Source organism: Physella acuta, unplaced genomic scaffold (genome assembly GCF_028476545.2).
Source record: "Physella acuta isolate Inbredline_101_S28 unplaced genomic scaffold, ASM2847654v3 ptg000064l, whole genome shotgun sequence".
NCBI classification, from domain to species: Eukaryota; Metazoa; Mollusca; class Gastropoda; family Physidae; genus Physella; species Physella acuta.
This window is the reverse complement of record NW_026731584.1, coordinates 104,083-124,086: the sequence shown is the minus strand read 5'-3', so window position 1 is coordinate 124,086 and position 20,004 is coordinate 104,083. Positions and strand designations below refer to the sequence as shown.

The window sequence follows — 20,004 nt, the reverse complement described above, 5'->3', positions numbered from 1 at the left end:
TAAAAAAAACCAAACATACTAACTTCAAACACAAGAGAATCAAGCAGGGACTCACCTGGTAACTCCTCATACAAACATGGACACCATAAATAGAATACTGTATTTACATAGGCTTGTAGATAATGAAGAATGATAAGGTTTTTGTCTCAAATCATCAGTTTTCACCAGTAAAACAAAAACTGGATACACAATTACAACTAGTAATCCAACAAAAATAAATCTACAATAATAACAAAAAATTAAAAAAATGGTGAATTATTGCTAGGAAATATTTCTTGGTCCAAATCTAATAAGTACCCAAATAAAACACTAGACACAACTAAGTATCATTTAGCTAACCTGTAAATCATGTTCCGTTCAATGATATGTGTGCTCGTATAGAAACATGTTAATACAAAAAAAAAATGTTGCAAACAAACTTGTAGATTCAACAAACAAAAAATGGAATTGTCTTTCAAAAACATAATTACTACACAAACTTAAAAAAAAACTTTAAAAATCAAATAAAACTTTTTAAAAAGTACTACAAATAATTAATGGTATAAGAATAAAATATTTTATTTTACTGATAAAAAATTCTAGTCTAGTATAGCTAGACAAAACATTTGCAACCCTTTGCAACAAGGCATCACAAGTAGATGGAATCCTAAGCTAACATTATAGACATTGTAAAAACATTCAACATGACCATCTGTGTGCATTCAAAGTCTACCTAATCAATAGCATTAATTTCCCCATCTTCAGCAATGTGCATTCAAAGTCTACCTAATCAATAGCATTAATTTTCTAATCTTCAGCAACGTGCATTCAAAGTCTACCTAATCAATAGCATTAATTTTCTAATCTTCAGCAACGTGCATTCAAAGTCTACCTAATCAATAGCATTAATTTCCCCATCTTCAGCAATGTGCATTCAAAGTCTACCTAATCAATAGCATTAATTTTCTAATCTTCAGCAACGTGCATTCAAAGTCTACCTAATCAATAGCATTAATTTTCCAATCTTCAGCAACGTGCATTCAAAGTCTACCTAATCAATAGCATTAATTTTCCAATCTTCAGCAACGTGCATTCAAAGTCTACCTAATCAATAGCATTAATTTCCCCATCTTCAGCAACATGCATTCAGAATCTACCTAATCAAAATCATGGATATCAGTCATCAACAAATTTTAAATTTATACTGGCTAATTTCCATAGCCTTATAATCATACTGTTAAAAAATAAAAATGACTGACTGCACAATTTTACATTATTCATTGAATAACTTATCTCAAGATTTAAGTCATGGGCATACTAGCAATGGACAAAACAGTTGGTCTATAGCAAACTTAACTTACATCTACCACCACCCAGGCGATAACTCATGGACTCAGAACACAAATGTTTATTCAATGTATCACATTCAATGATGTGATCACATATATATATATATATATAAGATAAATATTAAACATAAAAGATTTTATACTAAATTAATGCCAATATACCTCTGCTAAACACATTCAAAAGTAAGAAAAGCAGCTGCTGATGGCACATTTCAACAACTTTCTAAATATGTAAAATGATATCAAAACGTGTAAATAAAAGTAACATTTTTTTTACCCCTATATTGTCCACACTTTTCAAAATACAATCCATTTTTGAGAAAAGATCAGGTTTAGTTTAGCAAAGCACCAGCAGAAATCTGATGTTATTGCACAATAAACAACTACTAGACTTCTCCCATCAACTTTGATGCCCTGCCTAAATTTCTATGTATGTTTACAAGCCTTTCTAACGGAAACAAAATTTCTACCACAGTGTCCAATACCAACAAGTGTCAACAGGTACTGCTGAACTTCTAAATGATTGAGCCCCAATCAGCAATCACTAGACCAAATGTAGGAGAGAAAATAAAATTTTGACCAAAGTTGCAGAATTTTCCTGTGAGATTACAATTTGAGTATCAAAATGTCATAGGTAGAAAATGTGAAACAAATGTGAAAAAAAACATTTCTTTTGTATCACTCCTTGATGAGATTACAGCCAATCCGTGGAGTGTATTTAATAAATAAATACATAAGGACATGCCAATTCTAGGTAACAGTTTCATTCTTTGTTTCAAGCATACATCTTGCCTTCATCCATTCAGATACAACTGTGTCCTAAACACCACCACCACTCCTTTCAACTGTGATTTTCTTGGTCAGTGCTTCGTTATCCTCTAAAGCCTTAGCAAATCTTGAATTGACAACTGTTCCATGTTCTATGGCACACATAAGCTGAAAAGCAAGTAGTTAACAATATTTATCAAAAGACGTGGAAAATTAAATACTATTTTTTTTTAAAGAATTTTAAAACAGTTCCATTTATTATTAGATTAATACAATGGTTCATATATTTTTTATAAGTTCTTGATCACATTCACTGTAGGCAATGAGGAAAATGATACCAATGTAAAACCACTAGTTAGGTTGGGAGAAGGGGGGATGTATTAAAAATTAAAAGCAAATGCAGTTCAATGTAACTTGAGATAACTGAGTAAAGGACAAGGATGTTTATTATTTTCATACAGTAAATTTTAAAAAAGATAACAGAAAAATGATGACTCTAAACAGCAAACAGAATACATAAATACAAAGTTTAATTCAGATAAAAAAAAAAAGATGTTTCATAAAAAAAAAGATTACCTGTAGAAACTCCCCAATATCCACTTGTGCATTTCTATTGAGATCTACTTCACACAGAATATCATGCAACTGATCCTCTGGTATTTTCTCCCCTACATTCTGAAAACAAAATTATACATTCTTACCCAAAGCCACAAGTACCTTCACAAGACAGCCACTAAACAATGGAAATATTGCAGCAACAAAAATGAAAAGGAACTAACCTTAAAGTATCTGCGTAGATCATTGATGGAGATATAGCCCTTATTTTCCACATCCAAAGATTTAAACCGCCTAACATACATATTAATTTGATCTTTTGTAAAATTAAGTGGGGCATCTTTTTCTGTAGCACGTTTAATGTCTAAACCCATTTCAGCCCTAAGATAGCCTTCAGCGTGCTGCAACTCTGCCTGGAAACAAACAAATGGCATTCATTAAAAAACAGCATTATTCAAGTAAATTTATTCCATTGCTTATTCCATGATGTTACTTTTTCAATATCTTTAATTTAAAAATATTTTAGAATTATATCAAACAATAGCGTGTAAAAACAAAATAAGGGATAAACAGCAGAGTTACATTTTTGTAGTTGTAAGATTTACACATTATTAAAAAGGATCAAAAGGTTAAGAAAAAGTGATTAGATTGCATGTTAAAATTCATGTCATTTCACTGCATAGATCACAGTGAAGGTTGCACTGAAGACTCAAACTTGTGAATATGTTCTAATTATGCTAACAACAAAACAAACAATTGAAGATCAATCAACACAAAGTTCAATCAGGAAACTAAAAAGCAGATAGGTCAAACCTGAAATGAGTATTCAATCAATTCAAACCAACAGAGTCAATCACCCCCCAAAATAATAAATTACCCAATGGTAGCATGAAACTTGGTAAATTATGTTCAGGTGCTCTTTAAGCTCAACAAATATGATCAAATTATTCTTAAGACCAGAGTCCTCAGTATCAAAGTGTTGTCTAGGATGATCAGGTCACCCCCAGTGAGAATGGTCTACCTTCTCATACCTTCCCCTGCTCCATTTATATTACATTCAAGGAAAGGCCAGGCCATGCATTTTGTCAAACATTTGAAAGCCAGAGCTTGTGAAGTGAAAGCCAGGGCTTGTGAAGTGAAAACCTTGTTGAAGAAACAGGAAGGACCCAATCTTCTCAAGTGGTGCATCTTCTCAAGTGGTGCATGTCTAGAAGTGTTCTCACTAACAAATGGACAGGACAATGGCCATGGACAAGTCCCTCTTTGAAGTACTAATAAGAAGTTCAAGCTACTAATCAAACAACAAATTCAACATGAATGCATAAAACGTAAAAAGCAAAACAAAAAAAAAACAAATGCAACCAGCAACTTCAACTAGAAGAACCAAGACTCCAACAGGGAGCACTAACTAAGGTGTTACCCCTATTGTTTAAGAAAGGGAGGTTTGCAGGGTTTTTCTTGGGCTCGTCTACTGCAAGGGTCAAACCTCTGGGATGAGCCATCACCACAGGTCTTACATGTGCCACAGGGGTTAGGGCAGGTTTTACATGGGCAGGGATCTGGCCCCTCAAAGTCACAGGGCAGCCCAGGACATGTTGGGCATCTATAGCAGTTAATTATTGTCCTGGCCATATCATTACACAGATAACACTCCGCTTCTTCTAGTTCACGCTGAAAGTGATTCAATTGGTGGTTAACTTACACTAGTCTACAAAAATGTGATTTGATGGAAGATTAAATTATCCAAGTCTTTACAATAAATGTGATTCAATGGAAGAGTAAATTATACCAGCTTACACAAAATGTGATTTCACGGAAGATTAAATTATATGTCTATGAAAAAAATGTATTCAATGGAAGAATAAAATACACCAGTCTACATTAGCATGATTTCAGCTGGTTAAGTTATTCCAATCTACAAAAACATCAATAAACTGATGCTTAAGTTACACATGTCTACAAAAAAACAGACAAACCAGCCTACAAAAGGCATGATGAAAAGTTAGAATATATCTTCTTTAAGCACCGAACCCTGTGAAAAACCTAGAATAATGAAAAACAAAATAAATTTAGACTAGTCTCTTACCTTTTTGGTTTTTTCATCCCATTTGAGTTCCTCAGCCATGATATCAACAATTCTAGGCAGAGCTTCCTGGGCTGCATGAACATTGATGAATGAAAGGCGTGTTCGGCGAGCAACAATATCAATGGCCCTGCAGGCATATTCTCTGATTGCATATTTGACCTACAAATAAAAGTAATCATTTAACCAAGATATTACTAGCTAGTACATAACATTTGTAAAAAAAATAGCAAGTCATGAAAATCTAAATAACATAAAATGACACTTTGTACAACAACAAACCTCAGCCTCAATGTAAGGATATTCCTCATGAAGTCTTTTACCAATAATTGGCCATCTTTTGCCAGTCATCTTGGACAGACTTGCCACTTTGAAAGCTTTGTCACCATAGGTTTGAGCTAAATGTTGCGCAACCTTGTTTCAAATATAAATATTTCATTAATTTAAAAAAAAAAAACAAAAAAAAAACACAAAAAAAAAACATCTGAATTATAGAAGATTTAAAAAAAAAACAATTAAAAAAAAACAAAAAAACACCATCTGAATTATAGAAGATGTTCCACTTACAGCATTTTCTAAACCATAATCTTGGACCAGTCTGATGAACAGGGTAGGTGACCAGCCATGGGCTCCCTCCAGTAGCAGCCCCTTTGTTGCACACTCGCCAGTGGGCTGCAGACAGCATTCTTGCACAGCTCTGTCCACGGTTTCCTCTGCCATAGAGCGGTAAGTTGTCCATTTCCCACCTGAAACAGCAAGTTTGTCAGGTTTAGCTTCATTCACAATAATAATTACACCAGGATTGAGTCGTAAATTAAGAATTAAATTTTAGACTATTTACAAAGTAAAAATGCTGAAGTATATAACTTAAGTAAAAATGGCAATGTATACAGGTGTCTAAAAAAGGTGAACTCTACTTCAATGGCCTCATAGACCATCAGGTTCAAAATGGAACTTTACTTATAGAGCTGCCTCATTGGCCAATGTATACAGCTGACTAGCTTTCCAGTATCTGTCTAACTCTCTTGAAAAGGTATCAAATGAAAGGTTTTCAGATTAGTGATAAATACAGCTACACAGATCCACCCTCCCATTACAAAAATATAAACATAAGTGCTTGAGTATAATTAACAAACAAGGAATCAGCTTTGATGAAGTACTCACCAGCTATTGTGATCAGTTTATTTTTAGACACTTCAATAATGTGATTCCTGGCAATAGACTGGGTGTCATTTTTGTTGGGATCAGAGACAAGTGGACGTATACCACTCCAAGCAGATAAAACATCACCACGCCGAACTGCAAAATAAACCCAAACATTCAAGACATAGCTCAACGGTGATAAGAGATCAAAATGTAAGATATATAGCTAAACTTAAAAAAAAAAAAAATTATTACATGGCTGAATTGCTAAAAGAAAAACACTAAGGACATCTAGCAACCACATATTACAAAATTGGTTTAAAAAACTCACCCTCAACATCAGGACTGAGATAATTCCTAATCTCATTCAAAATGAATTGAATATCTTTTTCAGTGGGCATTGGATTGTCAGTCACACAACAGGGGTCATCAGTGGTACCTGGGTACAAGTTATTTGAAAGACATAGTTAGCAACTCGACTGGATTCTTCAAGGCATGTTGCTTTTGTCAACTAGAACTACACTGGCTATAAAAAAACTTGTGAGAGATTGCATCAAATACTTTCTTTTAGATGTTTTCATTAACTAGAAGTAACTACAGTGAGAGAAAGCATAAAATTATTATATTTAGATGTTTAGATTAACTAGAAGTAACTAAAGTGAGAGATAGCATTAAATATTTCTCACCCGCTAAGGTGACATTTTGCCACGGGAGAAAGAAAATAACTCTGCCGTCCGATGTTGATGGATCAAGCAGGCCCATGCTAGTGGGGCTGTAGTAGTCAGGCAGGACAATGTGAACACCAGCGCTGGGTTGGCAGATCTTCTGGACCTGTTTGTTGGCCATCTGACGAATGGAATCTGTATATGGACCTGTGGCGTTGATTACACACTTGGCTTTGATTTCGTACTCCTCACCTGAAAGCAGAATTAGTTTGTTAGAAAAGCAAACTTTTAGAATAATTTATAACATTAGCAGGACTTAACGCTTACATGTTTACTTGCATTGATAAACTAAATAATCTGTGCAGGAAAACAATCAATATATTAAACAGTCCAGACTGATTTGTATATGTTGTAAATATATGTAAAATATAGGTAAACTGTATCCCTATATAATGTATGATCAGTACACAACTGTGGTAGGTAATATTTGTTAATAATACATGAATATGTATTAATGATGCTTTCAGAAATAAAACTACATAAAACAGTGAAGAAGTTCTATCTTTAGCAAGAGCACCGAAAACTGCGCTTGTACATCCAAATTGAGTATTGATTTACCTGTGAGAGTGTTTCTCACCAGAGCCCCACACACTTTCTCCTTTCCATCCACACAGGTAGTCAACAGCTTCTCGCACTTGGTGTAGTTCAAACAATACGCCCCGTGGCGTACAGCTGTAATTGCCAGTGAGACCGCCATTCTTGCATCATCATGCTGACCTATTGGGCAGAAGTTCAAAAATGGGGTTTGCTTTAATCATATAGTAATACCAAACAACAAAGGTCATAAAAAAAAACATAAAATAAGAATCAAAAACAAATTTCTACAGTTACTAACTAAAAATCCATGGGTACTTTCTATATGAGTCAAAGAAAACAATTTGAGTAAAAACTATGACTGTCTTAAGACATAAAACCTACACTTACCATCATAATAAACAAGAGCAGCTTTTAGTTTGTCTTTCTTCAACATAGGGAATTCCTCAAGAGCTCTTCTTTTTGATAACAGATAACTAGGCTTAAGCAACTCGCTGCCAGCAACGAAGTCATAGGCTTTCACACCAGCCCAGTAATAAGGAACTTGCCACCACCTTATAAGAGTAAAGGGGAATTGGTGAAATAATGTAACGCTAGAATAATAGAATGATAAGAATACATTTAAACAACTTCCTTACTTGTAGACAGGCAACATTATAGGCAGTGGGTAGGCCAAATGAGGAGCAATTTCAATAAGATTGGCACGTTCTGCTAAAGCTTCTTTCACCATTTTGTACTGAGGGTAAAAGCAATACAGTGGTTGATAATATTTTCAAAACTTCTTTTTCATTTTTGTTAAGTAGAATCCTCATCGCAGATTTACAAACATGGTAACTAAATACTTATGAAAATCTAACAAACTAGTTCAAAGAGAAAGTTCAATTTTAATAAAGATAGATATGAGTTAAGAACTACTTTAGACCAATAAGCATTAACACCAAGGGTCATGTTTGCATGTATCATTTCTGTAGATGAGTTGGTACAATTTTCACGTGGATGGTTTTACATCAATTGTGATACTGCCCAAACTGTGACCATTTATTTTAAGTAAATGTATTTGCGTTTTAAAACACTGGCTTATAATAAATAATCAAGAATTTAAATATTTAGACATTACTAGAAATCAGTATAATTACCTGTTCGTAATCTAAATTGAAAACTGCTTTTTGGAGATAGCGCACTCCACCATGAATCAATTTAGTACTTCGACTGCTGGTGCCAGAAGAGAAGTCAAACTTCTCAACCAAACCGGTCTTCAATCCTGGTTACAAGTTTAATAAAACAGGTTATCTCTTTTAAAACACTACATTAATTATCTAAAAAGTAACTTTATTCTTAGGATTAGTGAAAAATGTGGTTTTTCTGTACCTCTAGTTGTGGCATCTAATGCAACACCAAGGCCAGTGGCACCACCACCAATAACCAAAACGTCCATCTCCTGGCATTTTATTCCTTTAATCAGATCTTCTCTTGTTGGCAATGGACAATTTATTCGTTGTAATTCATCTTTACTCAGCTCTCCTTCAACAGCAGGCTGAAAAGTATAGAAAAGTGAGTGCTAGATACCTGTAGTAGAATAAATGTGTTCATGGATTAATGTGGAATGTCAACAATTCAGTCAACACTGAAATTCTCCTTTCAACCATGTTGAAAAATATGTATGTTTATTAAGTAAACATAGATATTTGTTCTTAAAAGAAGTACATCACACAGAATTGGCACATACTCTATATTTTATTTTGAAATTTACAAAATTGAAAAAGAAAGATGCACATAAAAAGCAGGAAGTCAGTTTTGAACATTTTTCTTCTGTGTTACATCAGGTAAGGTGCTAGTAAAAAGAAGACCCACATTTCATTTTCTTAGATCTGGTTTTCATATAACACCAACATTCTAAAATGGTTGGGGGTAATATATTATAATTTTCTTTTAAATAAAACATAACTTCTACAATTATATCTAAAAATTCTAAAGGAGATGTAACAAGCCATTTTCCTTAAAAAAATGATACACATTTAAGTGCTCATTTGTGTTCCGTAATATATGCATGATCCTTAACGATCAAATATTAATGTATAAACACTTGTATTTACCAAATGACAATTTGAATGCACATAAAATTAAAACAATTTTGAAAATAGATACCTTTTTGTAGCGGGATGCCAATGATGGATAAACAACAGTAGCTCCATAGAAAACTCCAGCTCCTGCTACAGACAGAATAGCTAAGCGTTTTATTAATTTTCCTGCCTTCATCACGAGTGATTACTGTTCTTTCTGTTTCATGAGCCTATACATTGAGAAGAGTGATAATTCTTTTATCCTGACATTAAAGTTTTATAACCTAATAATCAACTGCCCAAAAAGAATCCACCAGATTCATGGCCAGCCACCATAACTTATGGTAAGATTAACCTCACCACATAAAGATATGTATACATTTTTAATGTCTAATGTGTTTGGTACAAAGTTAGATATATTCAGAAATAGGCCAAGCAGACAAGAGAGGTACATTGGTTCAAACAGCCATTGGCCAAGCAGTGAAGAGTAGTGAGATAGGATTAAGAACCAACAGATAGGAACCAATGAGAAGTGATGACAAGTTATGTCACAGTCAGCTGGTCAGTCAAAAGATATAGGGAGTCCGTCAGAGGAGCGTGCATTAGACAGATGAGTTGAGATGTTAAAATCTAGTAGGAGTTAGGTTAAGGAGTTTAAAGTTGAGGGATTGAGTGGAGATAAAGCTGAGAAGTTTTAGAAAGTAGTAGTGTAGTATAGTATACACCAGTAGGATATTCGGACTTATGCATATAATTAACTTGGCTACAATTTAACTTAGAACTGTGTCAGTGTTACTATATTTCTCACTGGGGAATTCTGTTAGGCATTAGAAGAAGGGTTGATCCCCTAACCTAATATACAAACAGTATTGAAAAACAGACTCGCACCACAAAATGCATTCATGCCCAGCTTGTCACATAAAATTTGTTTTGCTTTCTCCTAACCTTTAACATAAGTTTTCATCAAGCAGTGGTAGTGGTACCATTTGTAAAGAAAAAGTATTGGACTTGTATAATTTCACTTTCAAATTACATTGACAGATTGTAAATTAAGTTTTTTGACACAGAGTTGCTGTGTCTTGACAACATGTCTTCATCTGATGATCCATAATAAACTAACCATGAAGGCTTAGACAGATTGAAGTAGGTTTAATGTTTAATTTTAGGTAATAAAATCATATTTAATAAGATGAGCCTTAAAATAAGCTAAACATAATTAATTAATAAACTTAAATGTGTGGTTTGAATTTAAAGTTATGTGCAAATATGCATAAAATTAAACCGTGGCAATGCAGTTAGTCCAAATAGCCTTCACAACGCTGGTTGCCAGCATAAGAAAATATTTATCATATTCAGTTAAGTCAATTTGCATAATCACCTCATGAACTGTTTTTATAATTTTTTAATTTATTCTCTACATTATTTTCAATTGTTACACACTAAGTCTTTTTTTTTACATGACAAAAAAAATCCCAAGGCAAAAGCAGACATGCCTTATGCCTAACCCTGTCAGCCAAAAGTAGGAACAGTCATGCCTAAAAAGAGGGATTTGAAGCCAAAAAGATGAACATGCGCGGACACTACTAAGTCAAAAATAAAAATTAGTCTAATAGCATTAGTATGCTTCTAGTTATATATAACTAGTCTCTTGGCCACATGTAAATACTGCTTAATGTCAGCTTACATTTAAAAATTAAGTTAACCAGTAACCTGAGCCACCCCCCCCCCCCCCCACACACATACAATAAAAACCATAGCTTTGACATACTATTATTGATTTGATTATTCCTGCCTTGCTATGTTCTTAGGCTATATGAACAACAAATGCTAAAGGTTTCGAATATAGTATAAAATATAAGTGTTAAGACCTAGATCTACCTAGTATAAGTCCTAGTTACTTTTTACTAAGTTCTTCATAATAATAGTAGACTAATACTAGTAGACACAACTTATAATGTCTTACAAGATAGATCTGTAACTTAGTTAATCTAGTAGATCTACTATTTAGATCTAGAAATTATCGTTAGTGGTGATTTTATTGTATTTTTCTCCCTACATGTTATTTTAGGCATTATTTAAATCTACGATTCAATTACAAATACTAAAATAATGTTCAGAAGCTAGATTGCCCACATTATCTATTAGTAGATCTAGTATTAGATGATACTTGTAAATATTGTAAGTAAACTAGGAGACCGAAACTGTGCCAAAAAATATTTTTATTTATATCTGAGACAGAAATAATTAATTGATAAATAAAATTTCATAGGCCCTAAATTTACTTTTTTTTAAATCTACCTGGCAAAGAACATACATTACATTCACATTAGTAAGCCTTAGTTAATAGCTGATCTCTGTTCGTTTGTCCTTGTAAAATAGCATTGTGCTTTTAAATCTTTCTCGATTTTCTTTCTTTATTTACAGACGTGACATCACCGGCTCAGGAGGTGTATCCGATTAGCCAGGCAGGCCTCATACACAGCAAACTCTGACTAACTCAATAACTGGCTTGGATATTCGTTAGATTACCGTGTATTGATCGCTTCTGTCCTTTAGTTCTAAACAGGCATTTCTTCAACCCCACTGAAAACAAGATAACTTTGTACCCCACCATACAATACCAGAATCTTTCTCAATTTAACTTTAATAAACTCTCCCTACAGCAGTACTGTTTTATAAATTGGTTCACTATTAACTGGTTAATATAAAAATGATACTAGATTCTATAATTAACCAAAAGATAAGGGTATTCTCACATTGCTAGAATATTTGGTAATCTATCGTTTTGAGTACGTAAAATCGCCCGCGATTTGTAATGTGAAAAACAGGTGACTCCTTAAATTTTAATAATTATTTCACATTTTGAGGAAGATTTATGTTTTAAAAAATTCAAAAATGTTTCCTTGATTCATTTATGTACCTGTTTTCAAACAATTGAATTAAAACTTTTCTGTAATAAATGAAGACTAGCGATGTTTCCAACAGATGCAACCATGCTCATTTACTATAGCAGCCATCTTGTCTAAGTTTTATTTTTATAAACTTTTAGCGCCAGATTCAGGGGGAAGCCACTCTATTTTACAAATGGCTGCTGTTTATATAGCAAATCCTGCTCACAAACACTGCTGTTAAAAGTTAATTTCTTGCCTATATCGATATATTTAGCCATTGATTTAGGTTTATTATTCATTTATCTATAATATTTGACACAAAAGTATGACAATATACTTCTATTAAAGCCTTGACAATGAGGTAACGTTTTCGTACATAAATAGCCGCGGGCGATTTTACGTACCCAAAACGATAGATTACCGAATATTTTTCCAAGTATTTCATAGATTTCTAGGCTTACACTGCAATAATAAAAAGTAAAAAAAAAAAGTGGTAGGCAAACTAAGTTGAAGACTGGAGAGAGTCAACAATCTCGCAGTAGCTCTAGAATCTAGATTTCTAGACATAATCTAGGCAAACAAACTTCCAAAGATCCTGCAAAAACTAATCTCTAGGTCTTAGGATCTGGCTCTTGTTACAATGAACTAGGTACTAGGATTTGGCTCCCGTTTTACGATGCGCGGCGAGATTTTCCTCCCGTTACCCAAATATCGAGAGTTGGCGGACGCGCGAGTGCGAGTGTTTCGTAATTTTTATTATTCTCCGTTTTTGCCTGGTCAATTTTATTGCGAGGAGTATTATTTTGAAGAAAAATGGACTTAGCGCATTATATATTTTTTAAAAATATTTTCATGGACTTTTTTTTATGGAGTGTTTCATTGAAAATAAGGTAAGTTTGACTTGTTCCCTAAACTTCTCTATGGGCTCTACTTGAAATTTTATTGCATAATCTCCATTCTTATCCATTTTTCTCTATTACTGTAAAAAATCGTAATGATTGGATTTGTCTCTTAGCTGCAAAACGCTTCACAGTTTGGTGTACTGTTTGGGACTTTAACTGTTTACAGACTGGAAGTGAAAGTGAACCGGAAGTTGTGGGGTCTCGCTACTAACACTTGTGTGACTTAGTCTAGCTGATATGCTTGTATTACTGTAATTACGATTGTGGCGATCGTTGTTTTGACTCGGGCGATAGTGGCGAACGCTGTTTTGATTCGGGCGATAGTGGCGAATGCTGTTTTGATTCGGGCAATAGTGGCAAACGCTGTTTTGACTCGGGCGATAATGGCGAACGCTGTTTTGACGCCGGCAAAAGTAGCGAACGCCTTTTTTATTCGGGCGTTAGTGGCGAATACTGTTTTGACTCTGGCGCTTATGGCGAACGCTGTTTTGACACTGGTGATAGTACCGAAGGCATTTTTGACTCGGGTGTTGGTGGCGGGCGATGTTTTGACAATGGCGATCGTTGTTTTGACTCTGGCGATAGTGGGAAACGCTGTTTTACGCAGGCGATATTGGCGAGCGCTGTGTTGATGCTGGCGATTATGTCGAGCTTTGTTTTGACGCCCGCGATAGTGGCGAGCGTTGTTTTGACGCCGACGAGCGTTGTTTTGATGCCGGCGATCGTTGTTTTGACGCCGGCGATATTGGCGAACGATGTTTTGCCGCCGGCGATAGTGGCGAACGTTGTTTTGACGCCGGCGATAGTGGCGAACGTTGTTGCGCCGGCGATAGTGGCGATCGTTGTTTTGACGCCGGTGATAGTGGCGAACGTTGTTTTGACGCCGACTAGCGTTGTTTTGATAGTGGCGAGCGTTGTTTTGATGCCGGCGATCGTTGTTTTGACGCCGGCGATAGTGGCGAGCGTTGTTTTGATATTGACGGTAGTGGGGGGGGGGGGGGGGGGGGAGGAGAAAGGAAGGTCTGGTATTAACAATACACATTAAATATTTGGTGTATTCAGAAAACCTTTTTATTTTGATGGGAAGGCAAATAATGTACTTGTACTGTTTACTTTTCCAGGTAGAACCTACACTTCTAAAACCAGCACATCTCTACAATATGATAAGCAGTTATATGGCCTAATGGCAGTTATATTGTCTAATGATGGAACATGTAAACGAGAAATTAAAACTATTAAAATAAATAATGTGTTTATCTTTTATTTAGGCAAACTAATTAATTTGTGATTTGAACTATTTCCTTTAAAAACCAACCAATGTTGAACTTCTCCTGAAATGTAATATATTAATGAATAAGCAAAAACACATCTTTTTAAATTAAACTATATATATAAGTATACCAACAAGTTTATTACATTTATATGAATAAAACACCTTACATTTCTAATAGATATAATTTGCCTTTTTTTTTTTAAAATTTAAATATATGCGCTCAGTTTTTCAATGATGTCAGGTGTGTCGATGACTCAGCATTTTACATTTTTACCATCCTTTACCTATTTGTCAACTATTTAGATAGAACCATCACACACACTTATTTTAAAGCTTCACTCTAGTTAGTTGTTAGCTTTAGATTCAAATAGATTGAGCCTAAACAAATAGTGTATGAACAAATTTCGTATTTAAAAATAGGGGGTGTACCCTGTTCCACCCCTTATTTTTTGTCAAACAGATAGATTTAAATACATATTTTGATTGTTTCTGTTTGAGAATAGAGTCATCTAGAGCCAGGCAAATTTTGAGACTTAAGTGCTTAATAACTCAAATTTGCCATCATGTTGCATTTCACATCAACAGGACTTCGGTTTTGCGAAATTGTATAATTTATCAGCTTTGTAGCAGTTAAAACAAAAATCTTTTCAGTTATGAATATTTATTTGATTGTAATAACTGACACATCCATAGCTCATCATTCTCAGCAAGTTTGAGCTTAATTTTCTGAATAGTTAAAATTTTAACTGAGATTGTATGAATGCACTGTATATGAAAAATTAGGGGGGGTACCCTGTTCTACTTCTGTTTTTGTTTAACTCTGCCCATAAATTTCTAATTTTATTGTTTATTATCCTTGCATATATGATAGATAAAGATATTGCAAAGTTATAACCAATTTGACCATATGGTTTACAAGCTAGGACAATTTAAGTAAACGCTTAAAAAAACTCTATCACAGAAATTGGGAAAAAACCTATGTTAAAAAAATCACCTTTTTTAATACGAAAAAAAATCATAACTATTTAACCGTTTGAGCTACATCAAAAAGGAAAACTGTTGTGTTATTGTAATTTTTTGCTCCTTTTAACTGTAGTGGTTGTTTCCCTATTAAACCAATTTTCAAAATTTATCCTAGTACCTACAATGAACACTGATTACAAGTCAATGTGTGTTGATCTAGTCCAGGTAGACTAGTAGAGTCTAGATCTAGGTCTCATGCTCCAAATATTATTTACTATTTATTAGGCGACTCTTTTTTTATAAACTATTAAAAGTTTGCCAGACAGGAATCAGGCACCAGCCTTATCAATATCAGGGCGCTCACTGCCATTTTCTCAGACTCATTCAACGTATTTTCTTGTCAAAAGCATTTTTAGCATCAAATGTGTAGACGGTTGCAAAATAAATAAATATAGGGATAGGGTATACATATTTAATGTGAAATAAACTGAACATCAATGCAAACCTTGTTAAAATGGAATATATTTCGAAAATGTAGACGAATACCGTTACATCTATTTGTAACGGGTTCTCTATGTTGTTGCCGGGGTACGGGTGACAACTCCGGAAGTGTAGTTCTAATTAGCACGCAACGTCCTTCAAGGATGGGTGCTTTAAGGTATCGATATTTATCAGTATTTCATTTTTTTATATTTTTATCTGGCGAGCACCATCGTTGATTCGTTTTATTAACATACAGTGTTACTTATGTAGAATAAAAGTTTGTTTGGTTTAAGATCTATTACGTTCGTCATATAAATGTCAAAACAACAATTACGTGTAAATTCTGCCTAAATCTAGTAATAATATCGTTACAATAAGCAATTAATTTTCTAGATTTTCAAGCTAATATTGCCAGCAGGGAAGTTTCAATATATGATAGTCGGTCTATAATAAAATGAATTATTTAATTATATTATTTAAATTAGGGATGTTTTTTTTTAATTTAAAAACTATCAACTGTATTCTATTTAAAGTACTTGGCTATGGTAGTCGAACCTATATTAATCTCGATACTGAGAAGTATTGAATAAACCAACTGTCACCTTCACCTTTTTCACCTTTTTAATTGTTTTTAAAAAGTAGTATTAGAAAGTATGTAGATCAATTATCTAAATAAACAATCTATTAGCAAATATCAGTTCAATAAAATTGAACGAGATGGATTTTATATAGTAAACATACCCTTTTACTAGTGTCCGCCCCCCCCCCCCCGAAAATATCAAGTGCCCCCCCCCGGAGAAAAATGTCTGGAAGAAACACTGTTTACTTCTCAGTACTTCATCTTATACAATATACGTAATATAGGGGACTTATTTTAATCGGACAAAAATAATAAATCCAGATTTATCAAAATTTCGGCGGTTTACACGTAATCGAGTCGGAAAAGCTGGACTTTGCAATTCTGTCCGTGTGTGTGTGTATGTGTGTCTGTAAACACGATAATTTGAGTACCGTTACACGAAATTTCATAAATAAGTATTATATCAAATGTGTGGTTCCGTATCAACTTTTCAGCGATTTCCGATAAGCGGAAGTGGGACTTATTCAAATTTTAGTTTTTCAAAAGCCTGTAACTTGAGTACTGTTTCAGACAGATAAACGAAAGGTTTAATTTTCTGCCTTCTGTCAAATTTAGGGCAATTTTCGTTGATCGGAAGTAGTAATTTACGCTACTTCAGATTTCTCAAAAAAACAAACAAAAAAAACGAAAATATGTTTATAAAGTACTAATAATATTCCGCACTATTATAAGTATATTGTTTTCCATTTACTTGGTGCGCAATTCTTTTTTTCTACGAGATTCTTTTCTATTTTAAAAAGTTTAAGTGATTGATTACAAATCGTGTCAATATCCCGCGTTGCCATCCCCCGTAATGTGCATAAAAATATTCGAGAAAGTTTAGGGTAGATCACTCCCGGTTTATTTCACTAATATAATTCTTTAATACAATAAAGCTGCATGACTAAAAACAATTGCGCACTAAATGAACACGAAAATTGTGCTTAAAATAGCGCGGTAAATATTACTTTATATAGGAAATTTTAATTAAAAATTAATTAATCATCCAATTAAATTAAAATTGATGTGAGATTACATTTCATCTGGTCTTGACCAACCTGTCAAGTTTCAGATGAATAGATCAGTTAGAAATGATCGAAATTGAGCTCGCCGTTTCGATCCATGAAGACCGACAAATGCACGACAGCGGAAGCAAGTTCAATAAAAGCTTGTAAGAGGCGAAATTCAAATTTAATGTATTTAGAAAATATATTCATTAACCTATGTCCATCCCATCCTGAAAGTTTAAAGTGCCCCCACCCCTAAAAGAAACACTGGTCATGTCATTGTGAACTCTACATTTCATAAACATTGTAGTACGTGCGCTACTAATAACACAAGAATCGACTCAACAATTTTTAAGAATTATCTTTATCCTTATATTGGCCTACACATAGCTGCTATTTAAAACAATCTAGTCTTTTTATGTTATTATAACAAGGCGTCAAGAAGAAAAGCTAGGCCACAATGCTTTGATAGATAGATGTTGTAGACTTAATGGCCCGGGGGGCAGTGTTTCTTCCAGACTATTTTCTCCGGGGGGGGGGGCACTTGAAATTTTCGAGGGGGAGGGGCGGAGTAAAATTTCCAGGGGGCGGGGGGCGAACTGTTATATATTTTCTATATAAATTCAATTTCGTTCGCTCCGCCCCTGTTACGTCCGGGTTAGATTCGAATTCAAGAACGACTCGGGTTAACGTTCGATACGTTTATTAGGTCTCACATATCACATCACAACATAGCCCTCGACCTAACCCTGCCAACTAACTAACCCCTGACAACCATTCACTCCAGCTTTTATACCGCATTCGACCTTGGGATAACAATACACAAACACACCGGGGTTAACAATATTCTAGGGTAAACTCAACTCACACACTCACTCTCCCCTAATTCTAGATCATTCTATCCTATTCTAGTCTAACCTACAACTGACCTGTAACACTACCCCCCACCCAAGTATTTGTAGTACATACTACAAATACTAACTAAATCCCCAAATCCTAAGTTAACCTAGAGGGCGAAAACAAACAGAGACAAAATAGATAAATAAATAAATAAAATAATTTAAAAAAAAAAAAAAAAAAAAAAAAAAATAATGATTTGACAGGTATACTACACCAAGAGGAGAGTAAATAAATAATGCATTTATACATCTCTTTGTACATGAATCCAAGACAAACAACCGAGTAAAAATAACTGAAAAAAAACAGCAAAAAAAAAACAAACAAACAAATCTGTGGTTTAAATTATAATTTACATCTCAGACTCCCGATCTAAAATTTCTTGACAAAAAATCAGCTAGAAGATTATCCCTCCCCGGAATGTGTTCTATAGTAAATTTATATTCCTGTAGCAGTAAGGACCAGCGTGTCAGTCTGGCATTATTGAACCTACATTTATGAAGGTATTTTAGAGCACGCTAGTCCGTCTGCAGTACAAAGCTAGCGTTGTATAAATACAACGCTAGTTTGCCTGTGGCCCAGACAATTGCTAGGCACTCTCTTTCTATAGTAGAGTACCGAGTCTCTCTCGGTTGGAGTTTTCTACTGATGTATTTTACTGGTCTTAGGACCCCATTTCTCATTTGCATCAAGGCTGCCCCGATACCTCGTGACGAGGCGTCGGTCCTGAGAATAAATTGCTCATTAATATTAGGTAAAATAAGAAATGGTTCTGAGTTCAAGTGTTTCTGGACCAGTCTTAAAGCACGGTTACATTCATCTGACCACACGACCTTTTCAGGTTTGCCCTTTGCTACCAAGTTTGTCAGTATTGCGTTGGCCTCGCTGAATTCTGGTATAAATTTAGCATAATACCCTATAAGACCCACTAATGATCTTACCTCTTTCTTTGTGGTGGGTATTGCTACGTTTAAGATTTTGTTTACCTTGTTTCTCTCTGGTGTCAGTAGCCCCCTCCCCACTATGTGCCCTAGGAAATTAATTTTTTCAACCCCTAGCTCTAATTTGGTAGGTCTTACTGTCAGGCCCGCGTCCTTCAATCTATTGAACACCGCCTTTATTGCTATAAGGTGTTCCTCCCATGTCTCGCTGTAGATACAGATGTCATCAAAAAATGACACCACATTTTCCAAGTCTTTTAATACGACTCGCATTAATCTGGCGAATGTGGCGGGTGCCGTGCATAGGCCAAAGGGCAGGTAATTAAACTGAAATAGGCCCCAGGGTGTGACAAATGCGGTGAGTTTTTTGCTGTCATTTTGCATGGGGATCTGCCAATACCCTTTTGTGAGGTCGAGTTTAGTAAAATATTTTGCCCTATTTAATTTAGCGAACAGCTCATCTGTATCTGGGATGGGTTCCGCGTCGTAGACTGTGACTGCGTTAAGTCTCTTATAGTCTACACAGAACCGTGTCGACCCATCTTTTTTCTTAACTAGTACTACGGGTGCGCTGAAGTCGGAGTCGGACCTCTCTATTATCCCCAGTCTCTCCATTTCGTCCATCTCTTTCTTCATAAGCTCTCTTCGGGCGTATGGTATGCAGTAGGGTTTCGTTCTTATTGCTCTGGTGTTGGTCAGTTTTATTTTATGTTCTAGTAAACTTGTTTTTCCAGGTAAGTTGCTAATTACAGCTGTGTACTCGGATAATTTTGTCTAGATCCGTCCGCTGTGTTTTTGTCAGGGTGTTTCCTATTTTGATATCACTTAACTT

At 34.7% G+C, this 20,004-nt stretch overlaps 1 protein-coding gene across 3 annotated transcripts; it reads right to left on the bottom strand.

Moving 5' to 3' along the window:
* Positions 1-537: 537 nt before the first annotated feature.
* LOC131951143 (glycerol-3-phosphate dehydrogenase, mitochondrial) lies at positions 538-15,843 on the bottom strand. Of its 3 annotated transcripts, XR_009388390.1 has the most exons (17): positions 15,731-15,843; positions 9,282-9,426; positions 8,505-8,670; positions 8,273-8,397; positions 7,775-7,872; positions 7,527-7,690; positions 7,161-7,319; positions 6,564-6,794; positions 6,209-6,316; positions 5,899-6,033; positions 5,302-5,480; positions 5,017-5,148; positions 4,738-4,896; positions 2,876-3,064; positions 2,673-2,771; positions 1,084-2,264; positions 538-712 (listed from the first exon to the last, which is right to left on the bottom strand). XR_009388390.1 is itself a non-coding variant. In XM_059313437.1 (16 exons), exons 2-16 carry the CDS (start codon positions 9,390-9,392, stop codon positions 2,148-2,150), a joined length of 2,172 nt encoding a protein of 723 aa, XP_059169420.1. In that variant the 5' UTR covers positions 9,393-9,426; positions 15,731-15,843; the 3' UTR covers positions 538-2,147. The 3 variants fall into 3 exon arrangements, 2 of the variants coding, with proteins under 2 accessions (XP_059169420.1, XP_059169432.1); XM_059313437.1 differs by having other exon boundaries at positions 538-2,264; XM_059313449.1 differs by lacking the exons at positions 538-712; positions 1,084-2,264; positions 2,673-2,771 and adding an exon at positions 4,072-4,322 and having other exon boundaries at positions 2,929-3,064.
* Positions 15,844-20,004: the final 4,161 nt, after the last annotated feature.

Coding starts and splice junctions, on each gene's coding strand:
- LOC131951143 (XM_059313437.1), bottom strand. CDS start 9,392: ATGAAGGCAGGAAAATTAATAAAACGCTTAGCTATTCTGTCTGTAGCA. Junction 7,320..7,526: donor TGCTCTTGTTTATTATGATG/GTAAGTGTAGGT, acceptor TCTGCCCAATAG/GTCAGCATGATGATGCAAGA. Junction 6,034..6,208: donor TCTCAGTCCTGATGTTGAGG/GTGAGTTTTTTA, acceptor TTTATTTTGCAG/TTCGGCGTGGTGATGTTTTA.